The following is a 19,992-nucleotide window of genomic DNA, read 5'->3' as shown; positions in this document are numbered from 1 at the left end:
TTGTTGCGGTGACGTGTGACGGAGCTTGTATGTAGGTCTGGCGTGAAGCGAGAAGCCGAGCTGAGATGAGAGGAATAGATGCTGGCGGATCGACCGGCGGCGGAGGTTTTGCGTTGCAAGCCCGAGTCGATGGTGTAGACCTGACGAGAGGTTGATGGTGTGATGGCTTGGGAGAGGACAAGCGAGCTGACGGGGGCAGGTGAAGGCCTGGACACATCGGATTCGGCACGAACACGCGCTTGTGCAGCAGTCTCGAGGTGACCGATGCTGGGAGCTGCCTGGTTTAGAAGGCTGTTGACCCACTTGCGAGGGTTGGTAATCTTTGAGGGCAACGAGGAGGATGCAGCGTCGGTGAGAGCGAAAGAGGTGGAATTGGTGCGAGCTCTTGGGCGTGGGAAACGCTTGAAAGCGTTGCCGAGAGTCTTGTTGTAGGTCTCTGCTGGCGAGGCAGAGTCGAGCTCCGAGCTGGAATTGGACTTTTTGATGAGTTTGTTGAAGCGTGCAGGGATGTCGAGGGAGGTGCGACTGGTGCTCTTGGTGATGGGCGGCATGAGATTTGAGGCGGAAGGGGCGGAATGGTCGAAGGAGGCTCGTGATTGCAGCTGTCGGAGGTCGGAGAAGGAGTCGGAAGAGATACAGCCAGCTTTGTAAGGTGGGGATGCGTCGTCGTCGTCGTCGTCGTTGTTGCTGGTGTTGTTGTTGTTGTTGTTGTTGTTGTTGTTGTTGTTGTCGTTGTTGCGCTTAGCATCAAGCTGGTCTTTGACCTGCTTCCAGCGCTTCATCTTGGGGGATGGCGAGCGCTTCAAGTGCAGGCGAGTCTAGTGCGGCCCTAGTAATAAAGGTGCGAATGCGATTGCCCGCTTGAAAGGGCTGGCGAGAAAGTCTTGAGGAGGGGATGGCGATGACAAGGCGGCGAACGAACAGGCAAGCCAAACCGACGAGGCTGAGGAATCTAGGGTACAAATGTGGCAAGGGCAGGCGAGGAGTGGGCACACGGGGCAGGGATGTAAGCTGTAGAAGGCGGCACCGGTGTACAAGGGCAATCGAGGTGAGAAGCAGCTAGCACAGATGGAAGAGTTGTGGTGAGGCAGAGGGAGGGAACTGAAAGGAAAGCGGGTTGGCAGTGAGTGGTGTCTCGTACAGCGGAGGATGGAAAGACTCTTAGATGTGCGAGTAGAGTATTGCCGATGGCATCATGTAGGACGGCGATCGTTCGAGTCGCAGGGCGTGAGGAGGGAGAGGCAGGTAGGATGGCGGATCGAGTTGGAGAGAGAAGACGAGTGTGTAAGAAGCGAGGACGAGGGGTCAGCAAACACTCGTGACGCAAAGTCGATATGACCCGTCGAACAAGATAGCGGCTGTGGGACTCAGGACAGTGGGACTGCAGCGTTCGTTCGTGACCTGAAAGCGTGAAAGATGAGAAATCGTGAATACAGGCAACCCTCTGACATCGCCCTCGTCCTCGCTCCCGTCCTCGTCCTCGCTCTCACACAAGGACAGCTCTGTGCTTTGCTGTGCTGCGACTTTTCGGAAGGGTTGAGAGCTCAGCTAGCGAGACAGAATCAAGTTTGGCTCAGGGAAGCTTGGGCAAACTCAGGTGAGTTGACCTCTTAATCTCTCTTCCGTTCAGGACGACGACGAGACAATCGAGATGGACGATTCAACCATCGGGACCCTTGTGCCTTGATCGCACCACGCTGGCGCTGATCTTTGCATCAAGAAGCACGAGACATGAAGCTGCCTTTTGGTTTGGGCTATCTGATCGAGCTTGTCGACGACCAGATCGCAAGGAGCGCCATGTGCTCACCACGCACGTAACAGTATGAACGATCTTCAAGTGGTGAAGGCAGAGCCATGCCATAGTTGCTACAAACATATGACAGCCTCCCATGTCTGTCTCTGTCTCAGATCAGCGAGCGCACGTCCAAATTCAGACAAGTTATTTTCGCACTTGTTGGTTCGAATCACTGATTCACTGATTTGCTGCTGCTTCACAATTATTCACGATTCTGGTTTCGCTCACCTCAAATCTGAATGGCGAGACAAATTCACGATGGTTGGCCACCTGAAAGAGGCTCGTACACTCAGACCATCGCTCAACCAATCCGTCAATCAATCGCAACGAGTCTACGCAAAGCCAAACGTAGATGCTGCCAACGACAGCGTACACTCGTACTCTTCGATTCGACAGACCACCCACACCGTGGCAAAAGACGAAAGCAAAGTCTATGGATGAAGGCGCGCCAAGTAAGCCAAGCTTGGTTTGATCGTCTGTTGTTGACACGATGCGTCGATCTTTGTGATTCACGATTCTCACTTTGCCTGGGAGTCGACGCGACCACATCACGTGTCCACAGTCACGAGTCACGAGTCGGTCAGCCACGAGCTTTCTTCGTGGGTCACGTTGGGGTTTATGTTTTTCGCTGTTAGATTCCGTGTTCGAAATGTTGATCAACGTGGTTCGTAATTTACGCTGCGCTGGTGCGGGTGTGCTTTGCCAAAGTTTGGGGATCCACCCTGCAGCTCCCCGCCCGCCACATCGAAAATGAGCACGAAAATGAGACATTCGAGATTTACGATTTACGATTTACGATTTACGATTTACGATTTACGATTCGCCGTCGTGCGTGTTGCAACACTGACGACTCATAGACTGACAGACTGCTGCGACCGCAGACCGCAACTACTCAAGACTCGTGCCTCGTGACTGTGCATCCGTCTCGTCCTGGTTCGAGACTCTGCTCAAGATTCCGCCCACGGTCAGTTTACGGGTAGTTAAGTTTGGTTTCATGTTTGGCTCCTGCTTCGTCTAGGCGCTCTGCAAGAACCCTTGTCCGACACCCGATTTGTGATTTGTGCTTCCTGCTGTGCTTTCTGCGGTGCTTTCTGCGGTGCTTTCTGCGGTGCTTTCTTCGCCAGGAGTTTCCCGCATCGAGTAGTGATTCGGGGCGTGCTCAACACGGAACTGAACCTATTCTGTGACGGTAACTTGTCAGTGACTTGTAGCACGGGCCCTCAGCGAGCAGCTCAGTGATAGCCCGATCAAGCAAAGATTCTCATAAACGTGCGTGGTGGATGATCAAATCGATACGCATTCGTGATTACGGTTCGCACACCCAGCGCAGCGCAGCGCCCCGTCCCGTCCCGTCCCTTGCCTTGCAAGCTGCTTGCTCCTTCCTCGCTCGCTCGCTCGCTCTTGTTCGCTTCGTGCCACCATTCGTGATTGCCATCTCTCACCAGTCGCATTCTCCATCATCATGTCCGTGGTCACCGTACAGACCAAGCCATTCGAGGGCCAGAAGCCCGGCACTTCGGGTCTCCGAAAGCGCGTCAAGGTGTTTTCGCAGCAGCACTACACCGAGAACTTTGTGCAGGCCATCCTCTCGGCCATCCCCACGGGTGCGCCCAACTCGACGCTCGTCGTCGGTGGTGACGGTCGCTACTTTTCCAAGCCCGCCATCCAGGCCATCATCCGCCTCGCTGCCGGTAACGGTGTCTCAAAGCTCATCATTGGTCAGGATGGTATTCTCTCCACTCCCGCCGCTTCGCACGTGATTCGCTCGTACAAGGCCACCGGCGGCATCCTGCTCACCGCCTCGCACAACCCTGGTGGTCCCGAGAACGACTTTGGTATCAAGTACAACATGGACAATGGCGGTCCCGCGCCTGAATCCATCACCAACAAGATCTTTGACATCACAAAGACCATCACCGAATACAAGATCGTCGAGGGTCCACCGGTGGATCTCTCCAAGATTGGAGAGACCACGTTTGGCAAGCTCGAGATCCAGATTATCGACAACGTCAAGGACTATGTCGACTATCTTTCCCAGATCTTTGACTTTGCACTCATCAAGCACTTTCTCAAGACGTCTGGGTTCACGGTGCGATTCGATGCGCTGCACGGCGTAACCGGTCCGTACGGCAGGGCGCTATTCGTCGAGCAGTTTGGCTTGGACGAATCGAGCATCCAGAACTGCATTCCCTCGGAGGACTTTGGCGGTGGACACCCGGATCCTAACCTCACCTACGCCAAGTCGTTGGTGGATGCAGTGGAGAAGGAAAACATCTCGTTCGGTGCCGCTTCCGACGGTGATGGCGACCGCAACATGATCATCGGCAAGGGCGCATTTGTTAACCCTTCCGACTCGGTCGCCATCATCGCTGATTGGGCGCAAAAGGCGATCCCTTACTTCAAGTCCGGCATCAAGGGTCTCGCACGTTCCATGCCTACGTCCGGCGCCATCGACCGTGTCGCCGCCAAGAATGGATACGAATGCTTCGAGGTTCCCACTGGCTGGAAGTTCTTTGGCAACCTCATGGACGCTGGCCGTCTGAGCATCTGCGGTGAAGAGTCGTTCGGAACTGGCTCGGACCATATCCGCGAAAAGGATGGTCTGTGGGCGGTGGTTGCCTGGCTCTCGATCCTCGCCGCTGCCAACAAGGAGAAACCGGGAACGAGCGTCTCGGACGTGCTGCTTGCGTTCTACAAGCAGTACGGTCGAAACTTTTTCTCGCGCTACGACTACGAGGAGGTCGACTCGGACGGCGCCAACAAGCTGATGGCTCACCTGCGCGACCAATTCGAAAGCGCATCGTTCAAAGGTTCCAAGTTGGGCGATTTCCAGGTCGCCGAGTCGGGCGATTTCAGTTACACTGACCCGATCGACGGCAGCGTGAGCAAAAACCAGGGCCTGTACATCAAGTTTGTCGATGGTTCCAGAATCATCTTCCGTCTGAGCGGCACCGGTAGTGCGGGCGCCACCATCAGGCTTTACGTCGAAAAGTACTCGAATGACGACAACGAGTTTGGCGCAGATGCACAGGTCGGTTTGAAGCCGCTCATCGAGCAGGCTCTTGCCGTGTCCAAGTTGCAAGAGTTCACCGGAAGGTCTAAGCCGACTGTCATCACCTAGTCTTGTCTCCACCGCTTTGCTCACTTGACACATGCTACGTTATGTTGGTACACGTTCTCCACACGCCAATTCCAAGCTCGTTTTTCTTTTGTTGTAGAGCTGCATTTGCGATCGTCTTTCTGAATAGGAGTACGAGCAAGCGAGTGGGAGAGGGACGCTCGGTAGGTGCTTTACGTCCCGAATCCGGCCCACGCAAGACTGAACACGTTGAAATGCGCGAATGTCGAGGGCTTTGCATCTGGATCCTGCTCGACGGCTGATGTAGGGTCGTTTTCGGCGCGTTGGGCTGTATCAAAGTTGCCCTGTAGTATGCACTGCAACGGTGTTGGGATGTGGCTGGGATGCAGATCTCTGGTGCGTAGTTCGTCGTCCAACGTGCGGTCGGTTTCGTCGACACAGCATAGGAGGTGCGTTTTTTTCACACTCGTACCGAGCCGTCCGTTGGCGACAAGAGACATGATGCTGATGCAATTGTTCTGGCCGATCAGTTGAGCTGTGTAGTGGCTGTGGTAGCGAAGAGGGTCGCCGGGGTAGACAGCTAGCGATCCGCCGAATCGTAGACCGTTCATGCACCACATGCCGTTGGTGAGCATGTGGTCGAATAGTGCACATCGTTCCATCTCGTGTCTTGATCGAGGAAACGCAAATACTCGCTGCAGTTTCGAGAGTTTCGTATATGCTGTTGGTGTGTACCATGGAAACGTGGATCTTGACGGAATCGTGTAGTGCCACGGCTGATTTTGCAGCTCTTGCCATTGTGGTTCTTGCTCGATTGGATGCGATGAATGTTGCGCACGCAGCTGTTGTCGTTCATACCAAGCACCGAGTTGTTGACTAGCTCGATCCTCCTGCACCTTGGCGTCTACCTCGTTCCTCTCTTGTGCACTGCTGGCGCGGTATGATTCGCTTTCATCAATAACAACGGCACATGCTCGTCGTACCAAAAACACCACTTCTTCCGCCATCAACTGTACAGGTAGTCCCAAAAACACATTTTGCTGCGCAAACTGCGCTAATGTGCCCGTAAAACTTCCTATCACGCCATAACTTCGCAGTAGCCTAAGCGAGTCCACCGTCCATACGAGCGCTACTGGTAAATCATCCCAAGTGTCGTCGCCGCTCCAAGAAACGAGCCTCGACGGCAAACTCGACGATGCATGCAGGTGAATCTGCACACGTCCGCTATAGCGTTCTGTAAGACTCGCCACCGTCCGCTCGGCCGCGGCTGTAGCAGACATAGACATCTCCTCTAAAGACGACATCCCGACGTATAGACACCACAAACCCTTCCACCGTGGACCTGGTCGATGTGAATCAAAAAGCAGCTTGGCTATGTGGTCAAACCACAAGAGCGTTGCATCCTAACAAGCACCCAGCTCGAAAATTCTCCCCGGTCCGTAGTCGCCGATTTCCGAACTCGACAATCTGAATTACAACACACACACGCACGCCACAAACACGTCTGAAAACGTACGAGACGAGCATAGAAAAAAGTGAAACCATTCGTGAGTGCCAAACCAAGAGAGGATACTGTATGCTTCTCGTGCGTCTGGCCTAGTCTCTCAAGCTCTCGCCTGCACCAAGCGCATTGGGAGCATTGTACGAAAACCCAACAAACTGCTCCTGTACGGTGGCGGACAGCATGAGGCTATCGTCCACGACACTATCCATGGGCGGTTCGTTGGTGAACTCGGGGTCAAAGTTGCTGGTATCGATGGCGGATGCGACGCTCGGCTTGAACGGCGGCGGGATTTTTTTGGCGAGCAGCAACTTCCAGTCAATGTGTTTTGCGAAAAAAGGATGTGCCTTGATATCCGCCGCTCCGTGCGATCCGGAACCGAGACGCTGTGCGGGATCGCGGTTGAGCAACAGCGTGAGCAGATGTCTGGCATCGGGCGAGACTTCGTCTCCGAATCGCAACGGATCCTGCAGGATCTTGCGGTACATTTCGTTGACGTCTTCCGAGTAGAACGGCGGGAGACCGGTAAGCATTTCGTAGAGCAGTACGCCCAGCGTCCACCAATCGACGGCTTTGGTGTAGCCCTGTCCGAGCAGTAGTTCGGGTGAGAGGTACTCGGGTGTGCCACAGAACGTGTTGGTGGTTTCCTGGTCGCCCATGTTGAGTTTGCAGAGACCAAAGTCGCAGAGCGCAATGTGGCCGGTGTAGTCGAGCAGGATGTTCTCGGGCTTCAGGTCGCGGTAGACAACGTTGAAGCCGTGCAGGTGTTCGAGTGCGCACAGCAGCTCGGCGGCGTAGAAACGAGAGCGCTCCTCGTTGAAGCGGCCTTCGCGCTGAAGGTGGTGGAAGAGCTCGCCGCCATTGATAAAGGCTAGCACGAGGTAGAGCTTGTCTGGGCTCTGAAATGAGAATTTGAGTGGCACGATGAACGGGTTGTTGACTTGGGCGAGCACGGTTCGCTCGGCCAGTGTATGCGTCACCTCGGAGCGCGACACAATGTGAGCCTTGCGGATGGTCTTGAGCGCATAGATGCGCGACGTGTCGCGCTTGCGCACCTGCATCACCTTACCAAAGCTTCCCTTGCCGATCACCTTGAGCAGTTCAAAGGCGTCCATGTTGAGCGAGCTGCGCGAATCGCTTCTGTACGAGACTTGGACGTGAATCTGACCGTTGCCACCGGTGAGCGGATAGGAAGCATCCGAGGTTCTCTGGTTCTCGAAATCGGGCACAAACTTGACGCCGCCGAGGTAGATGTCGCTGACGCCCATCACATCGTCTCCCTGACCGTCGCGGTTCGCCTCGGGCGGATGAGTGGTACGGTCGCCAGTTCGGAGGTAGGTTTGCAAGCTGATCTCCGAGATACGCGAGACGTCAAAGTGGGCACGAAACATCCATGTGGGGCCCTGGATGTCGCCGCCAATGGCATCAATGAGAATTTCGTTCTTGTCGAATTCGAGCACGAGATAGGGAAGCCACCAGCACTGTTTGCGCTGCATGCTCTGCCTGTTTTCACGATTGGCGCCAGCGCCAAACGACTGTGCGAGTGACGAGGTGTTCGGATTGTGTTGTGCCAAAGCGCGTGCGACGGCGGGAGGTGTCTGCATACCAGCTGGCAGCGAGAGACCGCGCGCGCTGATGACGCGGATGGTCAAGAGACCTGAGCGAGGGATAGGAGCGCCATCGGACGAAGCGAGCAGGTTGGATGACGAGGAAGAAGCGCTGGCATCGGTGCCGGGATTGGCTGGCGTCGGAGTAGCCGAACGGTCGAGCGGTGTACGAGCGCCCAAGTTGGCACCATCCTTGAACTCTGCAAGAGGGAGAGAGAGCAAGAGTGAGTCAAAAGCTGTCTTAGCACGCAAGCAGGGAAACTGGGGTGACACTTACTCTTTCCAAGCTTCCAGGACATGGTGTTGGCGTGTGGGTGGTAGACCAGGTTCGGATGCAGATATGGATACCAAAGCTACCGGATGTGCGAGAAGCAACGGGACGAAGGCGTCGGAGCACGAGGTGATTGACTGGAAAGCTGGGAAAGAGACGAGCGAGCTTGTCTGGTATTGAAGCAAAGTCGCAGCGAAACACGAAAGGCCAAAGACGAACGGCGAAATAACGAGAGGGCTGTGACGTTCAAGAGAGATGGCAACACGCAGTCCACGGAGCGCGATCCGAGCGTTGGCAGATGGACAATCGCAACGTAGCGGTTGAAAGCGACAGCGCGACCGGAAAACGAGCGTGGAAGGGTTCAGGCTTTGATGAGCCTTTGTTTTCCTTTGTCAAACGACAGAGGTATATACGATATGGATGACTGCTTGTGTACAAGTGGTGGCGAGTAGGTAAGAGGGGGGAATGTCCTTGTGACGACGATGATCGCTCCTTGCTAAGCGAGAGAGAGCGACTGGCGAATGCCAAAAAAACGAGATGCGAGTGCGACACCCATACGATGCTTTCGGTGCTTTCGATGCTTTTGGCTCGCGCTTTCACTTAGCACTCGCTTGTGGTTCACACGCATGGACCACGCATGCCTCTGGAAAGCGGCTGCACGCTAAATCACGAATCATAAATTCAAGATTCATTCGTCGTACATACGCAAGACACTGAACGCCGCAAGTCGTAAGCATCTGTCGGAGCAGCAACCAACGCGCCGTTTGACCGTCGACGATTTCCAACCCTTTTCCACGCACACACCCAACCCCGCCAATGCACAGAAATCAAACTGCGAAAGCGGAAACAGGCGTGAGCGAACGTAAAAATCAAAAATAGACAAAGACAAAAGGCACAAAGTGAAGCACGAAGGTCTGGACCACCACAAACAGGAACCACAAGATCATGAATCACGAATCACGAATAGCGTGTAGCAGCACATGCGACGTAACAAGTAGCACATAAAAACCTTCACGCTTGATGTTTGTTCCACCTTCCTTGCACATTTTACACGCAGCCGCCTTGAGTAAGTGACGAGTGCACTCACGACTTGTATTCACGATTTGCTATTTCAGCTCCACGCTTGGGCTCGCAAGTCACACTCACGAATTGCAACTCGTGCACAGTGACGATGGAAAGAGCAGCGTTGCGCTTCAACTTGGAGCACATTCTGTGACTCGTCACGCACCACTTACGACTCACGACGGTTGACCCTGCAAAGAAGAAAGGATTGATTTATGGGAGCTCATAACAGAGACTCTTCGTGAGCGTCACTTTGCTCTCCCAATCACGACTAGCAGCATCAGCGTGTCACTCGTTTTGCAACGTTGACCAAACTCAAACCCAATTCGTGAATCGTGAATCGTGAATTCGCAGCTTTGTGCTTGTGAGATTCGTGATTTCGTAGTTCGTGTTTCACCTTTGCAAAGCTGCCGTGTTACATCGCAGCCGTGCTCAGCCTGATCCACGCTCCACGCTCCACGCTCCTTGATTAGCACAGGGTCACAACCGTAGCCGTAGGTGCAGCCGAGCCAAGCCGAGCCGACTACACTTTTTTCCCATTCAGTGATTCACGATTTGGTGAATAACCGAGAACCGTCTATCTCGTCCTATCCACGTTTCTTCTCCTCTGGTCGTCACCATTCATGATTCTCCCCGACTCGGCCGTACACTGCCACGCACCACATCACTTCCCACTATCCCACACAATCCATCGTACCGACGCTCGTAGCATCAGCGGCCAAATCCATGGTGTACGCCACTACATATCCACCCTGTGATCCGCAGCATCAGCAACATCAGCAACAGCAGCAACAGTAGCAACAGTAGCAGCTTAGAATACAGAAGCATTCGCAGCAAAGTCACGTCCACCATGGGTCGCGGACGCAGGCCCAATCTCGCACTCGAGCCCACACGAGCACTGCAAACGCAGAGAGCATTTCGTCAGCGCAAAGCTCAACACCTAGCCACGCTCGAAGAAAAGGTGCAACTGCTGAGCGATGAAAATGCCAAGCTGCGCAGCCTGCTTCACCTCGAAACACAGTCGGCTCACCCCCCCTCGCATCTCGTTCAAAGCGCATCCAAGACAAGCGCGTCTCCTCCCGCTCCATCCGCATCGCTAAAACGTCAGGCTGCATCCTCGTCTTCGGACGATTCCACCAGACAAGCAAGCAGAGACCCATGTGAGTCATGTCTCGGGCTCCAGCAGGCGAATCGTCAATTGGTATTAGCAGCTACCCAGGTGGACGCGCAGGTGATCGAATTACAGCATAGCGTCAAAACGTTGCGTAGCGTGTTGATGCACCATGGTATACCGTTTCCCTCCACCACCGCCATGACAGACTCGCAACATCCAATTACAGTATCACCGCCAGCACCAACGCATAGGTCAAAGCGCATTTGCGCAAACGATCAAGAGCTCCTCCCAAGTGGTATTCATATGACCAACAGCTACTTTCACCCTTCCACAGGAGCACAACACTTTGTCGCGCCTTCGTCGAGACCTCCTCCGCCACCATCAGCAACAGCGGGTATGGCCAGCGCAAGCACGTGGCACACACCCAGCCCACAAGCGTTTCTTCCCGCTCCTACACCTCCGTCGGCCGGATTCAGCCCTCGTGCGTCGTACAGTACATACCACAGCCCCGACGACAGTCACGCTTCTGCCACTGCAGAGGAAGCATATTACCGACGCCCACCACCGCCGGCGGTGGCAAGATACGCTTCCGGCACAAGCACCGAAGCTTTGACTCCTGGTAGTTCGAAAGCGCACCTGCCACCACCCTCACATCGTGGCATGTCGCCTGCTAGGCAACATGCGCACGTTGCGTCGCACTGGTCCAATGGCGTCGGTACGACATCATCCGCATCGAATTCCCCGGCTACCATTGCCAGATCGCATGCGTTACCGTCCTCCACCTCGACGACTCCATACCACTGTTCGCCAAATTCGAGCGCTCTGTCGACACCAGCTGATCAGGGCGGCTTTGCCCGATCGATAGGTAGGAGGCACGCCGATGACTACGTGTCAGCTGGCGCGTCCTCGCCCGGCCAATTGTATGCGTACGCGTACGATGCAGCGGGCATCGGCATATCGTCGCCGCGCATCCGCATAGGCCAATCGTCACGGGACAGGAATAGCCCTCGAAGTACGGCCTACAGTGGTGCTCCCGCCAGCGCAAACACAAGTCAAGCGTGCAGGCCAAGCAGCACCACTCCGACAACAGCAACAGCGGACAAGAAGTCTTGCTGTCCTCCCATCACCACCACCTCGAACTGCAACACCATCACCGCCCATTCAGACGCCTCTCCGTCACTCGGCTCCAATTCCACCACCACCTCATCTGTTGACACGGTCGCTTTACCGACAGCAACACAAGCATCAGCATCAGCATCAGCCACTCATCAGGCCGCAGACAATTTGAAATTGGACAGTCTCAAGCAAGACGAGTGTTGTTTCGGTCTGGTCAACTGCGATGTTTTCTGAAGCATCGTGATTCTATCGCGTCTGCAAGTGGACGGCGGTGGAAAAGACTCGTGACTCGTGGGTTGGTATGGCGTTTGATTAGATTGTACCACACTTGTGACTGTCGGGGTATTGACATGATATTCGCGTGCAACGACGCGCTGTTCAATAAAACGCTCAGGACCAGGACAACTCGATCTGGTCGCCATCTTCCACATCCATGTCTTGCACGGTCTGGTTGGGTGTGTATGCAAATCCGTCGAAGCTGATCTTGATGGCGTGTGGGTGGACTGAGGCGTGGTTGGTGAGTTTGGTGTGGTGGAAATGCTCGATTATACGCGAGAGCAGCGTGGTTGGCGTTACAGTGACGGCCATGGATCCGAGTTTGGATTGCAGGGTGAGCGAGAGTGTTTCGGTGGGATTGCATGCTGGCGGGGATGCAGAGGTGCGGTGAGATGTGTTGGTGCGAGCCATGGTGGGGTTGCTTGGGGTTGGGTCGTCGTCCGAATCGTCAATGATGATCGTGTCGATGTTGGTCGACGGCGCGATTGTGGTAGGCACCGAGGATCGAGCACGCCGTCGTGAGGCTGCGTTTCTTTTCGGTGGTCGCGCAATGAATTCCACTTCGTCGTCACTGTCGATCACATCATGTCTTGTAGCACTCGTCATCGTCGGTTGCTGTGGCGCCGACTGCGTACGTGCAAATTGTGCCCAAGTCTCGGCTGCACTTTGCGCACTCTGCGACTCGGATCGCTGCCGTTCGGCTTGTAGCTGTCTCCTCCGTTGATCGCGTTCCTGCTGCAAGCGCCTGGCTTTCTCGCGAATATGCTTGGCCTTCTCGCCACGCATCAAACGGGCCAGATCCGGATCCCAGTCAATTTGCTCGTTGACGCCGACTTCGTCATCGCAATCGCGCCTGCTTGCACCTGCTGACAACCCCGACGATGGATCAGCAGCCAAATGAGGCTGACCATACGCTGGTATGGTAGCATCGGTCGGACCTGCCGTTGGTATGCGACAACGAGATGCCAACCCGCTGTTTGAAGACAGCCCGGTCGAGCTCCAAGATGTAGTTGCAGCTGCTCCAGCTGTAGCAGATGAAGCCGAGGTGCCAAACTTGCTGGCAATGGTTCGGTTGACGAGTTCGCGTGCCATTTCAAGCTTTTCAGCCGAGGGGGCTGGTGGAGGTGTAAGACTCTCACGCCTCGCTCTGGTATTGGTGTCGGGTTGAGTCTGGGTTTGCAAAGCTTTTGAAGCTGTCTGTGTGCATGACACGTGCTTGTTGATGGATTCAGGTCGTGTGTCAACGTCAGCTGCGTCTGCTGCGTCTGCTGAGGCTGAGGATGAACACGCTTCTTGCGATCGTTGCCGATAAACACCGTGTGAAGCCCAGGCGGGAAGAGTGTGGATGCGTTTCTTTTTGCTTCTGCGACGTTTTGTCCTGCGTTGATCTGCGTCGCTGTCGTCGCTGTCAATGCTGACTTCGCTGCTATACAGAACGGCGAGTTCCCCGTCTTCATCTTCGTCTTCTCCCTCGATCAGGTCGATCTGCACCACTTCGGTCGAGCCTTCATCGTCCGAGATTTCGATCAACTCTGGCGCAAGGGCTGCGCAATCCGAGCTGCAACTCGCAGCCACTGACAATCTCGCGTGTGCATTTCCGCTAGACGTTTTGGCTGCATTCGAGCTAGATGAGCTCGCAACGCTTATCAACGCTTTCGCCTTGGGTTTCGGCTTCGACTTGCTCGCCAACGGCTTGCGTAGGAAAAAGTCAACATCGTCGTCGTCGTCCATGGCTCGGCTGCGATTGCTGCAGAGCGACGCGACGGTAGCTGAAATCTGTGGGGACGTGCACTCGAGCTCGTGACTGCTGCAGAACAAGTGGATCTGCCGGCATCGGGTTGCGCCGTGGACACCGAGAAGAGCGTATAGAAAAGCGATTCGTCGGGTCGTACACGGACAAAGGAGGAGCAACGACGAAGCACAGAGCGTGGTGCAGAAGAAACGCGATTCGCGATTACGTTTCACCTTGCGTGTTGAGTGTGAGTTGCTGTGTTGTTTCTGCTTCGCAATCACGAATTCAGGGTTCAGCGCCTCGTGCGTCGGCTCGCCAGATGGACGAAGCTGCGATACGATACACAAAAACACAGCAGCAGCGTGCAGAACGCAGGCGTCCTTTCACGTTGGCTTGACGCAGCTAGACGTTGCTTCCCGATTCGGTCAGTGCGCTCCCGATCGGGTGATGCAGCATCAACGGCTGTTGTCCACGCTACTTGGACAAAGTGACACGTTGGTCTCACGGTGCACGTCTCGAAACTGACAACTGTGCCACCGTAACGCTTGTCACAGACGCTTGCTCGTCGCATTTACCTCTCATCACGTACGCTCAACAACGACACTGGATTGCATTCAGTCGGCGTCCCATCCAGCCTCTCAGCTTGTCTGGCTGCACCACTCTATTTACGTTTGCGACCGCAGTGACGCATTGAGAGCTAGCGCTTCCGCATCCGATTCGGACTTGGCACACACCATCGCTGGATCGAGCAGCATGTTGGCGGACGAGCTGGCGTCACTACGACGACAAGGGATGCGATCGATTCTGCACCAGGTGCTCAACTTTGTGTCGGTAGTGTCTACGGCTCTAGCCATGTGGAAAGGGCTGTCTGTTGTCACGGACACAGAGTCGCCGGTTGTGGTAGTGCTGTCTGGCTCGATGGAGCCCGCGTTCTACCGTGGCGATCTGCTGTTTCTCTCGATGCCCAGTGGTGCACTGAAAGTGGGCGATATCCCTGTGTACAAAGTGCCTGGTGCAGACATCCCGATCGTACACAGGATCATCGAAACCCACAATGCCCCAGACGGACAACAACTGATCCTCACCAAGGGCGACAACAACGAGAGCGACGACATCGCGCTCTACAACGGTGCAAGATGGATGACCAGAAGCAACATGGTCGGCAAAGTAAATGCCTACATGCCGTATGTCGGCTATGTCACCATCGCTCTCAACGACTACCCCAAACTCAAGTACGCTCTCCTCGCAATCATGGCCCTATCATTACTCTTCCAGAAAGAGTAACCACACACGAACCCCACCCACGACCACCACCATGCCCCATGCCACGAACCAGGCTGTACACTCCTTCATTCCTCATCCGTGATTTCTATTCAAACCGTGTTGCCTCTCGTTGTCACTCCTCTGCACAGAGCAAAGTGAAGCTCCATGTGACATATTCCAAGCACAGCCTGACCACAATATCCCAAAGTCACTTGATCTACCTCACACAAACAGAGCTCAAGTGTCAAGAAAAAGAGTGTAATATTACGATATCAACAGCCAGAGCCAACGCTGCTGCTGCTTGCCGTAAAGGGTGTCGGTATCCAGACCGATGTCCAAAGAAAGCGTTCCGTTACAACCAAAGCAAACATGAAACTGAAAAGAAGCACCAAACTAGATTTAAAGGAGAACCGAGTTGCTCATCATCTCGGGACGACCAATTGTCGAGCTGGCGACGCTGCCACGACGACGTGACCTTGTGTTGTTTGAACTGTTACCAAACGCGTGGCTGCTCGTGTGCTGGTGAGGAACGCGATAGTCGTCTTGATAAGTCGACAGCATATCTGTCGAGCTAGCGCTGTGCGCGCTGTGCTCACTCTGCTCGCTGTGAGAGCCGTGCGATCCCGAGTGATCCGATGTCGAATGGAACGAGCGACGCGACGACGCGTAGTCGTACTGAATACGCTGCGCTTCCGTCATCTGACTCAAATCCGAGTAGCTGGACCGCTCCGTCATACGGCTCGAGCGGTTCATGTTCACGTAGCCACCTACGCCACCAACACCAGCGCCGGCGCCGGCGCGCGCATCGTCAAAGGGGTCGGACGTCACATAGCCACCAAAGCCATCCTCGCGTCCTTGCATGACCTGCTCAGGGTAACCCATCGCCATTCCCACCTCGTGAGGCAACCAGACTTGTTGCATCTCGCCAGCCGTGTCCAGAGCTCGGTGCTGATCGAGCGCATCCGGTGCCCACGTCTCGCGCAGTCCGCCGTGAAACGAGCGAATGGTGTGTGCACGTGACACTCCGCCATGGTTGCCAGTCGCTCCGTCGTCATTCTGGCCCTTGCGATGCTTGCGCCACAAAAGACCAGCAGCCACAAGAGCAAAGCATCCGGCCAATCCACAGCCAACACCAATCAGACTGTTGCGCAGCGTCGAGTCGTCTTTGCCCGAACCGGCGCTCGTTTTGGCATTCTGCTTGGCCCCGGCTGCAGCATGACCAGAAACGCTAAGAATGTTGAACGTTGGGTCCACTTGACTTGCCAATTGCTGCGGTGCTCCCGCGGCAGCCGACGTGTAAAACGGCGACGAGATGTTGGAGACCATGGCCTGAATGTCGTCCACGCTCGAAGAAGGCACGTACGCCATGTACAGCGTTCTAGCCGTGCTCAGCGTGCTCGTGGTGGCAGTGTCGTTGACTTCGGGTGAGTAGCCAACCAGCTTGACCGTCGAGACCTTGGAGCTCTCGATGCCCGCCGACTGCCCGACGAGACCGGGCATGAATGCAAAGATTTGCGCCGTCAAGTCAGCCTGCGAGATGACCCACGTCCACTTCATATCAGGCTTGAACAATAGTCCGATCGAGGTGGTGTTGGGCGGCTGCTCATAAGAGTCAGCCGAGGGCACGATCGTCAGAGGCAAGTCTTGGGCAGCGGGAGCGTTTGGAGAAGTGTCCAACGAGGCTGAAGTAGTCGATCCATTGATGTCGGCTGTATTCTGCGATCCCGTCTCGGCTGGTCGATCGGCAGACGATGTGCTGCTTGGCGCTATTATTAGAGACTGTGTGTTAGCGTACCAGTAGGGGTTGGTGGTGATGCTCGACGAGGAAGACGTAGAAGAGCCAGAGATAGAATCGTCTGTAGAAGACCCCGATAGTGACGACGATGACGATTCTTGATCAATGCTGCTTGAACTTTGGTCAGAGCTATCAGAGCTTGCGTGGTCATTAGAGATGGTGCTAGTTGGAACAGCAAATGTATCCTGCGATATCGATGAAGGAGCCGTAGTGATGGTGGCGGTTGGATGCATCGTCGAGGTCAAGTACATTGTTGCGGTCGCGTGTGTCGTCGCGGTCGACGAGCCAGCGCTATCGTCAGTCGAAGTAATTACGTGTGTCCAACTTTGGTCAGAGCTATCAGAGCTTGCGTGGTCATTGGAGATGGTGCTAGTTGGAACAGCAAATGTATCCTGCGATATCGATGAAGGAGCCGTAGTGATGGTGGCGGTTGGATGCATCGTCGAGGTCAAGTACATTGTTGCGGTCGCGTGTGTCGTCGCGGTCGACGAGCCAGCGCTATCGTCAGTCGAAGTAATTACGTGTGTCCAACTTTGGTCAGAGCTATCAGAGCTTGCGTGGTCATTGGAGATGGTGCTAGTTGGAACAGCAAATGTATCCTGCGATATCGATGAAGGAGCCGTAGTGATGGTGGCGGTTGGATGCATCGTCGAGGTCAAGTACATTGTTGCGGTCGCGTGTGTCGTCGCGGTCGACGAGCCAGCGCTATCGTCAGTCGAAGTAATTACGTGTGTCCATGAGGACGAGGGAGCAGTGGAGGGACTGCCGCTGTCATCATCGCTGCTGCTGCTGCTGCTGCTGCTGCTCGAAGGGTCGTCGGACGAGGCTGTACTCGAGCTAGAATCAGAGCCAGGGCTGCGATGCGATGGTGAGGGCGTCGGGGAAGGGGTGGCTGACGGAAAGTCTGAAGTTGACGAAGAGGAACCTAGTACCGGCAAGGAACTGGGTAAAAGCCCTGTCACCGGCAGTGTCGTCGAAGTGCGAGACGCGGAACGAGTGGCCTGGGGAGTGAAGCTGTAAAAGTCAGGTTGTGTGGACTGGCTGAGCTTACTCGAAAAAGTCGAGTCGTCGCGGCTGTCCGAATCGTGCGACGAGCCAGATGGCTGGCTCAAAGACGATGAACTAGTAACAAGCGGAGAGCGCGAAGAAGTGGTTGCGGATGGCGAGTCATTCTGGCTGTCGACAGTCGCAGAGGCTGAGGCTAAGGAAGACGAAGAAGTGAACAACGGGCCCAGGAGACCGTCCAACAAACCACCGTCGGCAGTGGCACTATCGCTCGAAGTGGTGGCGGCGCTAGCGCTCGACGAGGATGTGGATGACGGGGTTAAAAGGCCATCGAGTAGCCCACCAGCGTCGTCATCATTGTTGTTGGAGACGGAATTGGCCGAAGTACTAGCGTCGTGGTCGCCATCATCGGGAGTCGAAGAGGACGATGCCGAAGGTGGTTTGCTACCATCCGTCGAGATCGACGAAGACTGGCTCAGAGATGAGCGTGTGGCCGATGGAACAATGGATGTGGCAGATGCAGATGTGGATGCAGATGTGGATGCAGGAGCATGAGTGGAAGACAGCGAGGTAGCGTTGTGTGATGTCGAATTGCTGGTGGGGAAAGCGAAAGTGTGCATCGATGAGGTGCTGGTAGGCTCTTGCGAATTTGAGGCGGATCGGGTTCTGGAATGGCTATGGTGGCGTGACGAGGTGGTGCTGTTAGCATTGGAAATGGAATCTTCCAATTCTTGCTCTGCCAGCAATTCGTCAATCTCTGCAGGTGTTAAGCCGTAGATGGGCTCATGGTGAACTCGATCCCGCCTAACGGCTAAGGGAGCATGGCTAGCCGCGAGCGGAGGAAATCGCTTGGACAAGCGACCGGCTCGACCTGCATGGCGTCGTGCTGCGGGATTGATGCGGGCGGGACCGTGGTCGGCCTGCAGACCGTCGGCAAGTGCAGGGGATGCTTGGAGCGCCAGTAGCAAGACGAGATTAAGGCTGAGCAACATCAGCTGGAAGTTGGGTCGAAACAGAACCATGCCGCCAAAGAGACAAGTGGGAGGCTGACGAGACAATCTGCTTTGACGATCAAGGGGAATGAGTAGAGAGTGAGTGGAACCAAAAGCGGGCGAAGTAAAAGTGGAAGTGAAATCCAGTCATGAGAAGGAGGTGCAGAGGCAAAACGAGTGTGAGCAGGACGAACGCAATCAATAACAGAGAATCGACGACGACTGGGTTCAGGATGATCGTCGAGATGGTCGACGGAAGGGGGATGGGAAAGAAGGGGAACGTGATGATGACAAGAGAGCGAAAGGGAAGAAGAAGAAACGATGATGGTTGTGATCTACTTTGGTGATTATGATAGGTGATGGCCTCGGAGCTGGAGTTGATCGCAGAGCAGGTCTCTTGCACGCACTGCTGTTCAGACGCGAGACGGAAAGAGCAAGGGGAAAGGAGGCCAAAAAAGACTTACCAAACGACGGTTCTTGGTTAGGGAGACTGGTCCACAGAGCAGCAAATGAAGCGGGACCGAGCTGGAGAGTTATGGGGCGACTGATCAAATTCAAGAAAGAACGGGCAGAGGCGTGTTCGCGCCTCGAGCAAGCGCGTGAGGGCCAAAGCGGGAGCTTGAAAGCTAGACGTGCACCAAGGTTGGACGAAGCAAAAAGGGAGAGAAGGAATGACAAGAGTCGGTCCAAGCTGTATGGGTGCAGATTTGTAACACTGAAAGCAGAGAGATTGTGGGGACGAACGAAAGAAATGAAGGAGAAGAAAGACGACGCTGCGAAATGGATGCTTAGAGCGAAATTGATGGCAAGCGTTGCTGAAGCGTCGGCAAATGTCGCAGAGACGGGTGAAGATGGCCAGGTAAAAGGACGAAGAGAAGCGAGCCACAGAGCCAGTCTGAAGCAGAACTCGAAATGATGCGGCGATTGCGTTGAGAGCGCAAGGACGAAGTCAACGTTGGCTAGAGGGTGGATGGAGTGGATGCAGAGCGAGGAGGAGACGGCGTTAGCGTGAATGATGAGGTGTAGGCGTGAGGAAGCGTGTAGTCAGGAAGGATGGGTGATGCGCGGCGGACGGGGCCTGTGAGAGTGAGATGGAACAAAAGCTCGACGAGCCAGCGACGAACGAAGAATGACGATCACAGAATCACGAATAGTGGTGGGCGGATTGAGCTGAGGGAAGGTGGACGGGCAAAGAGTGGGCGGGAAAGAAAGGAAAGGAAAGGTAAGGAAAGAAACAGGCTAGGGCAAGGAGCAGCAGTGTCGGGAACAAGGTCGCGAAGCAATGCAAAGATGACAAGCAGAGCGCCGAAGCATAACAGCGGAGGTACTGTATGCTTGACGATGAGAGGGAGTAGTAGGTAATGAACTGGAAGGAGGAGGGAAT

General features: G+C 55.0%; 9 protein-coding genes across 9 annotated transcripts in view; 4 read left to right on the top strand and 5 right to left on the bottom strand.

Moving 5' to 3' along the window:
* The window catches only part of UMAG_15059 (uncharacterized protein), a gene marked incomplete at both ends in the record, with an annotated part of 8,427 nt that extends 7,645 nt beyond the window's left edge, over window positions 1-782 (bottom strand). Inside the window, one exon of the mRNA XM_011388562.1 lies at window positions 3-782. Within this exon, the coding sequence (XP_011386864.1) occupies window positions 3-782 (780 nt within the window). The remainder of the gene's footprint in view (window positions 1-2) is intronic.
* Window positions 783-3,257: 2,475 nt separating this feature from the next.
* UMAG_00486 (putative phosphoglucomutase PGM2) lies at window positions 3,258-4,916 on the top strand (the record flags this gene model as incomplete). The annotated part of the gene is made up of 1 exon (XM_011388039.1): window positions 3,258-4,916. The coding sequence occupies one exon, from the start codon at window positions 3,258-3,260 to the stop codon at window positions 4,914-4,916; it is 1,659 nt and encodes a 552-aa protein (XP_011386341.1).
* A 170-nt stretch (window positions 4,917-5,086) lies between these two features.
* On the bottom strand, window positions 5,087-6,178 carry UMAG_10124 (tRNA splicing endonuclease subunit SEN34; the record flags this gene model as incomplete). The annotated part of the gene is made up of 1 exon (XM_011388378.1): window positions 5,087-6,178. One exon carries the CDS (start codon window positions 6,176-6,178, stop codon window positions 5,087-5,089), a length of 1,092 nt encoding a protein of 363 aa, XP_011386680.1.
* Window positions 6,179-6,470: 292 nt separating this feature from the next.
* UMAG_10123 (S6K1-type AGC kinase) lies at window positions 6,471-8,281 on the bottom strand (the record flags this gene model as incomplete). The annotated part of the gene is made up of 2 exons (XM_011388377.1): window positions 6,471-8,182; window positions 8,260-8,281. The coding sequence occupies 2 exons, from the start codon at window positions 8,279-8,281 to the stop codon at window positions 6,471-6,473; spliced, it is 1,734 nt and encodes a 577-aa protein (XP_011386679.1).
* Window positions 8,282-10,165: 1,884 nt separating this feature from the next.
* On the top strand, window positions 10,166-11,779 carry UMAG_00483 (uncharacterized protein; the record flags this gene model as incomplete). Its single annotated transcript, XM_011388038.1, has 1 exon — window positions 10,166-11,779. One exon carries the CDS (start codon window positions 10,166-10,168, stop codon window positions 11,777-11,779), a length of 1,614 nt encoding a protein of 537 aa, XP_011386340.1.
* A 156-nt stretch (window positions 11,780-11,935) lies between these two features.
* Window positions 11,936-13,552, bottom strand: UMAG_00482 (uncharacterized protein; the record flags this gene model as incomplete). The annotated part of the gene is made up of 1 exon (XM_011388037.1): window positions 11,936-13,552. One exon carries the CDS (start codon window positions 13,550-13,552, stop codon window positions 11,936-11,938), a length of 1,617 nt encoding a protein of 538 aa, XP_011386339.1.
* Window positions 13,553-14,306: 754 nt separating this feature from the next.
* On the top strand, window positions 14,307-14,837 carry UMAG_00481 (putative signal peptidase (endopeptidase SP18); the record flags this gene model as incomplete). The annotated part of the gene is made up of 1 exon (XM_011388036.1): window positions 14,307-14,837. One exon carries the CDS (start codon window positions 14,307-14,309, stop codon window positions 14,835-14,837), a length of 531 nt encoding a protein of 176 aa, XP_011386338.1.
* Window positions 14,838-15,215: 378 nt separating this feature from the next.
* On the bottom strand, window positions 15,216-18,638 carry UMAG_00480 (transmembrane mucin involved in surface sensing via MAP-kinase cascade; the record flags this gene model as incomplete). Its single annotated transcript, XM_011388035.1, has 1 exon — window positions 15,216-18,638. The coding sequence occupies one exon, from the start codon at window positions 18,636-18,638 to the stop codon at window positions 15,216-15,218; it is 3,423 nt and encodes a 1,140-aa protein (XP_011386337.1).
* A 319-nt stretch (window positions 18,639-18,957) lies between these two features.
* On the top strand, window positions 18,958-19,524 carry UMAG_10122 (uncharacterized protein; the record flags this gene model as incomplete). The annotated part of the gene is made up of 1 exon (XM_011388376.1): window positions 18,958-19,524. One exon carries the CDS (start codon window positions 18,958-18,960, stop codon window positions 19,522-19,524), a length of 567 nt encoding a protein of 188 aa, XP_011386678.1.
* Window positions 19,525-19,992: the final 468 nt, after the last annotated feature.

This window comes from Mycosarcoma maydis, chromosome 1 (assembly GCF_000328475.2).
Source record: "Mycosarcoma maydis chromosome 1, whole genome shotgun sequence".
NCBI classification, from domain to species: Eukaryota; Fungi; Basidiomycota; class Ustilaginomycetes; order Ustilaginales; genus Mycosarcoma; species Mycosarcoma maydis.
This window is presented reverse-complemented; position numbering and strand designations above follow the sequence as displayed.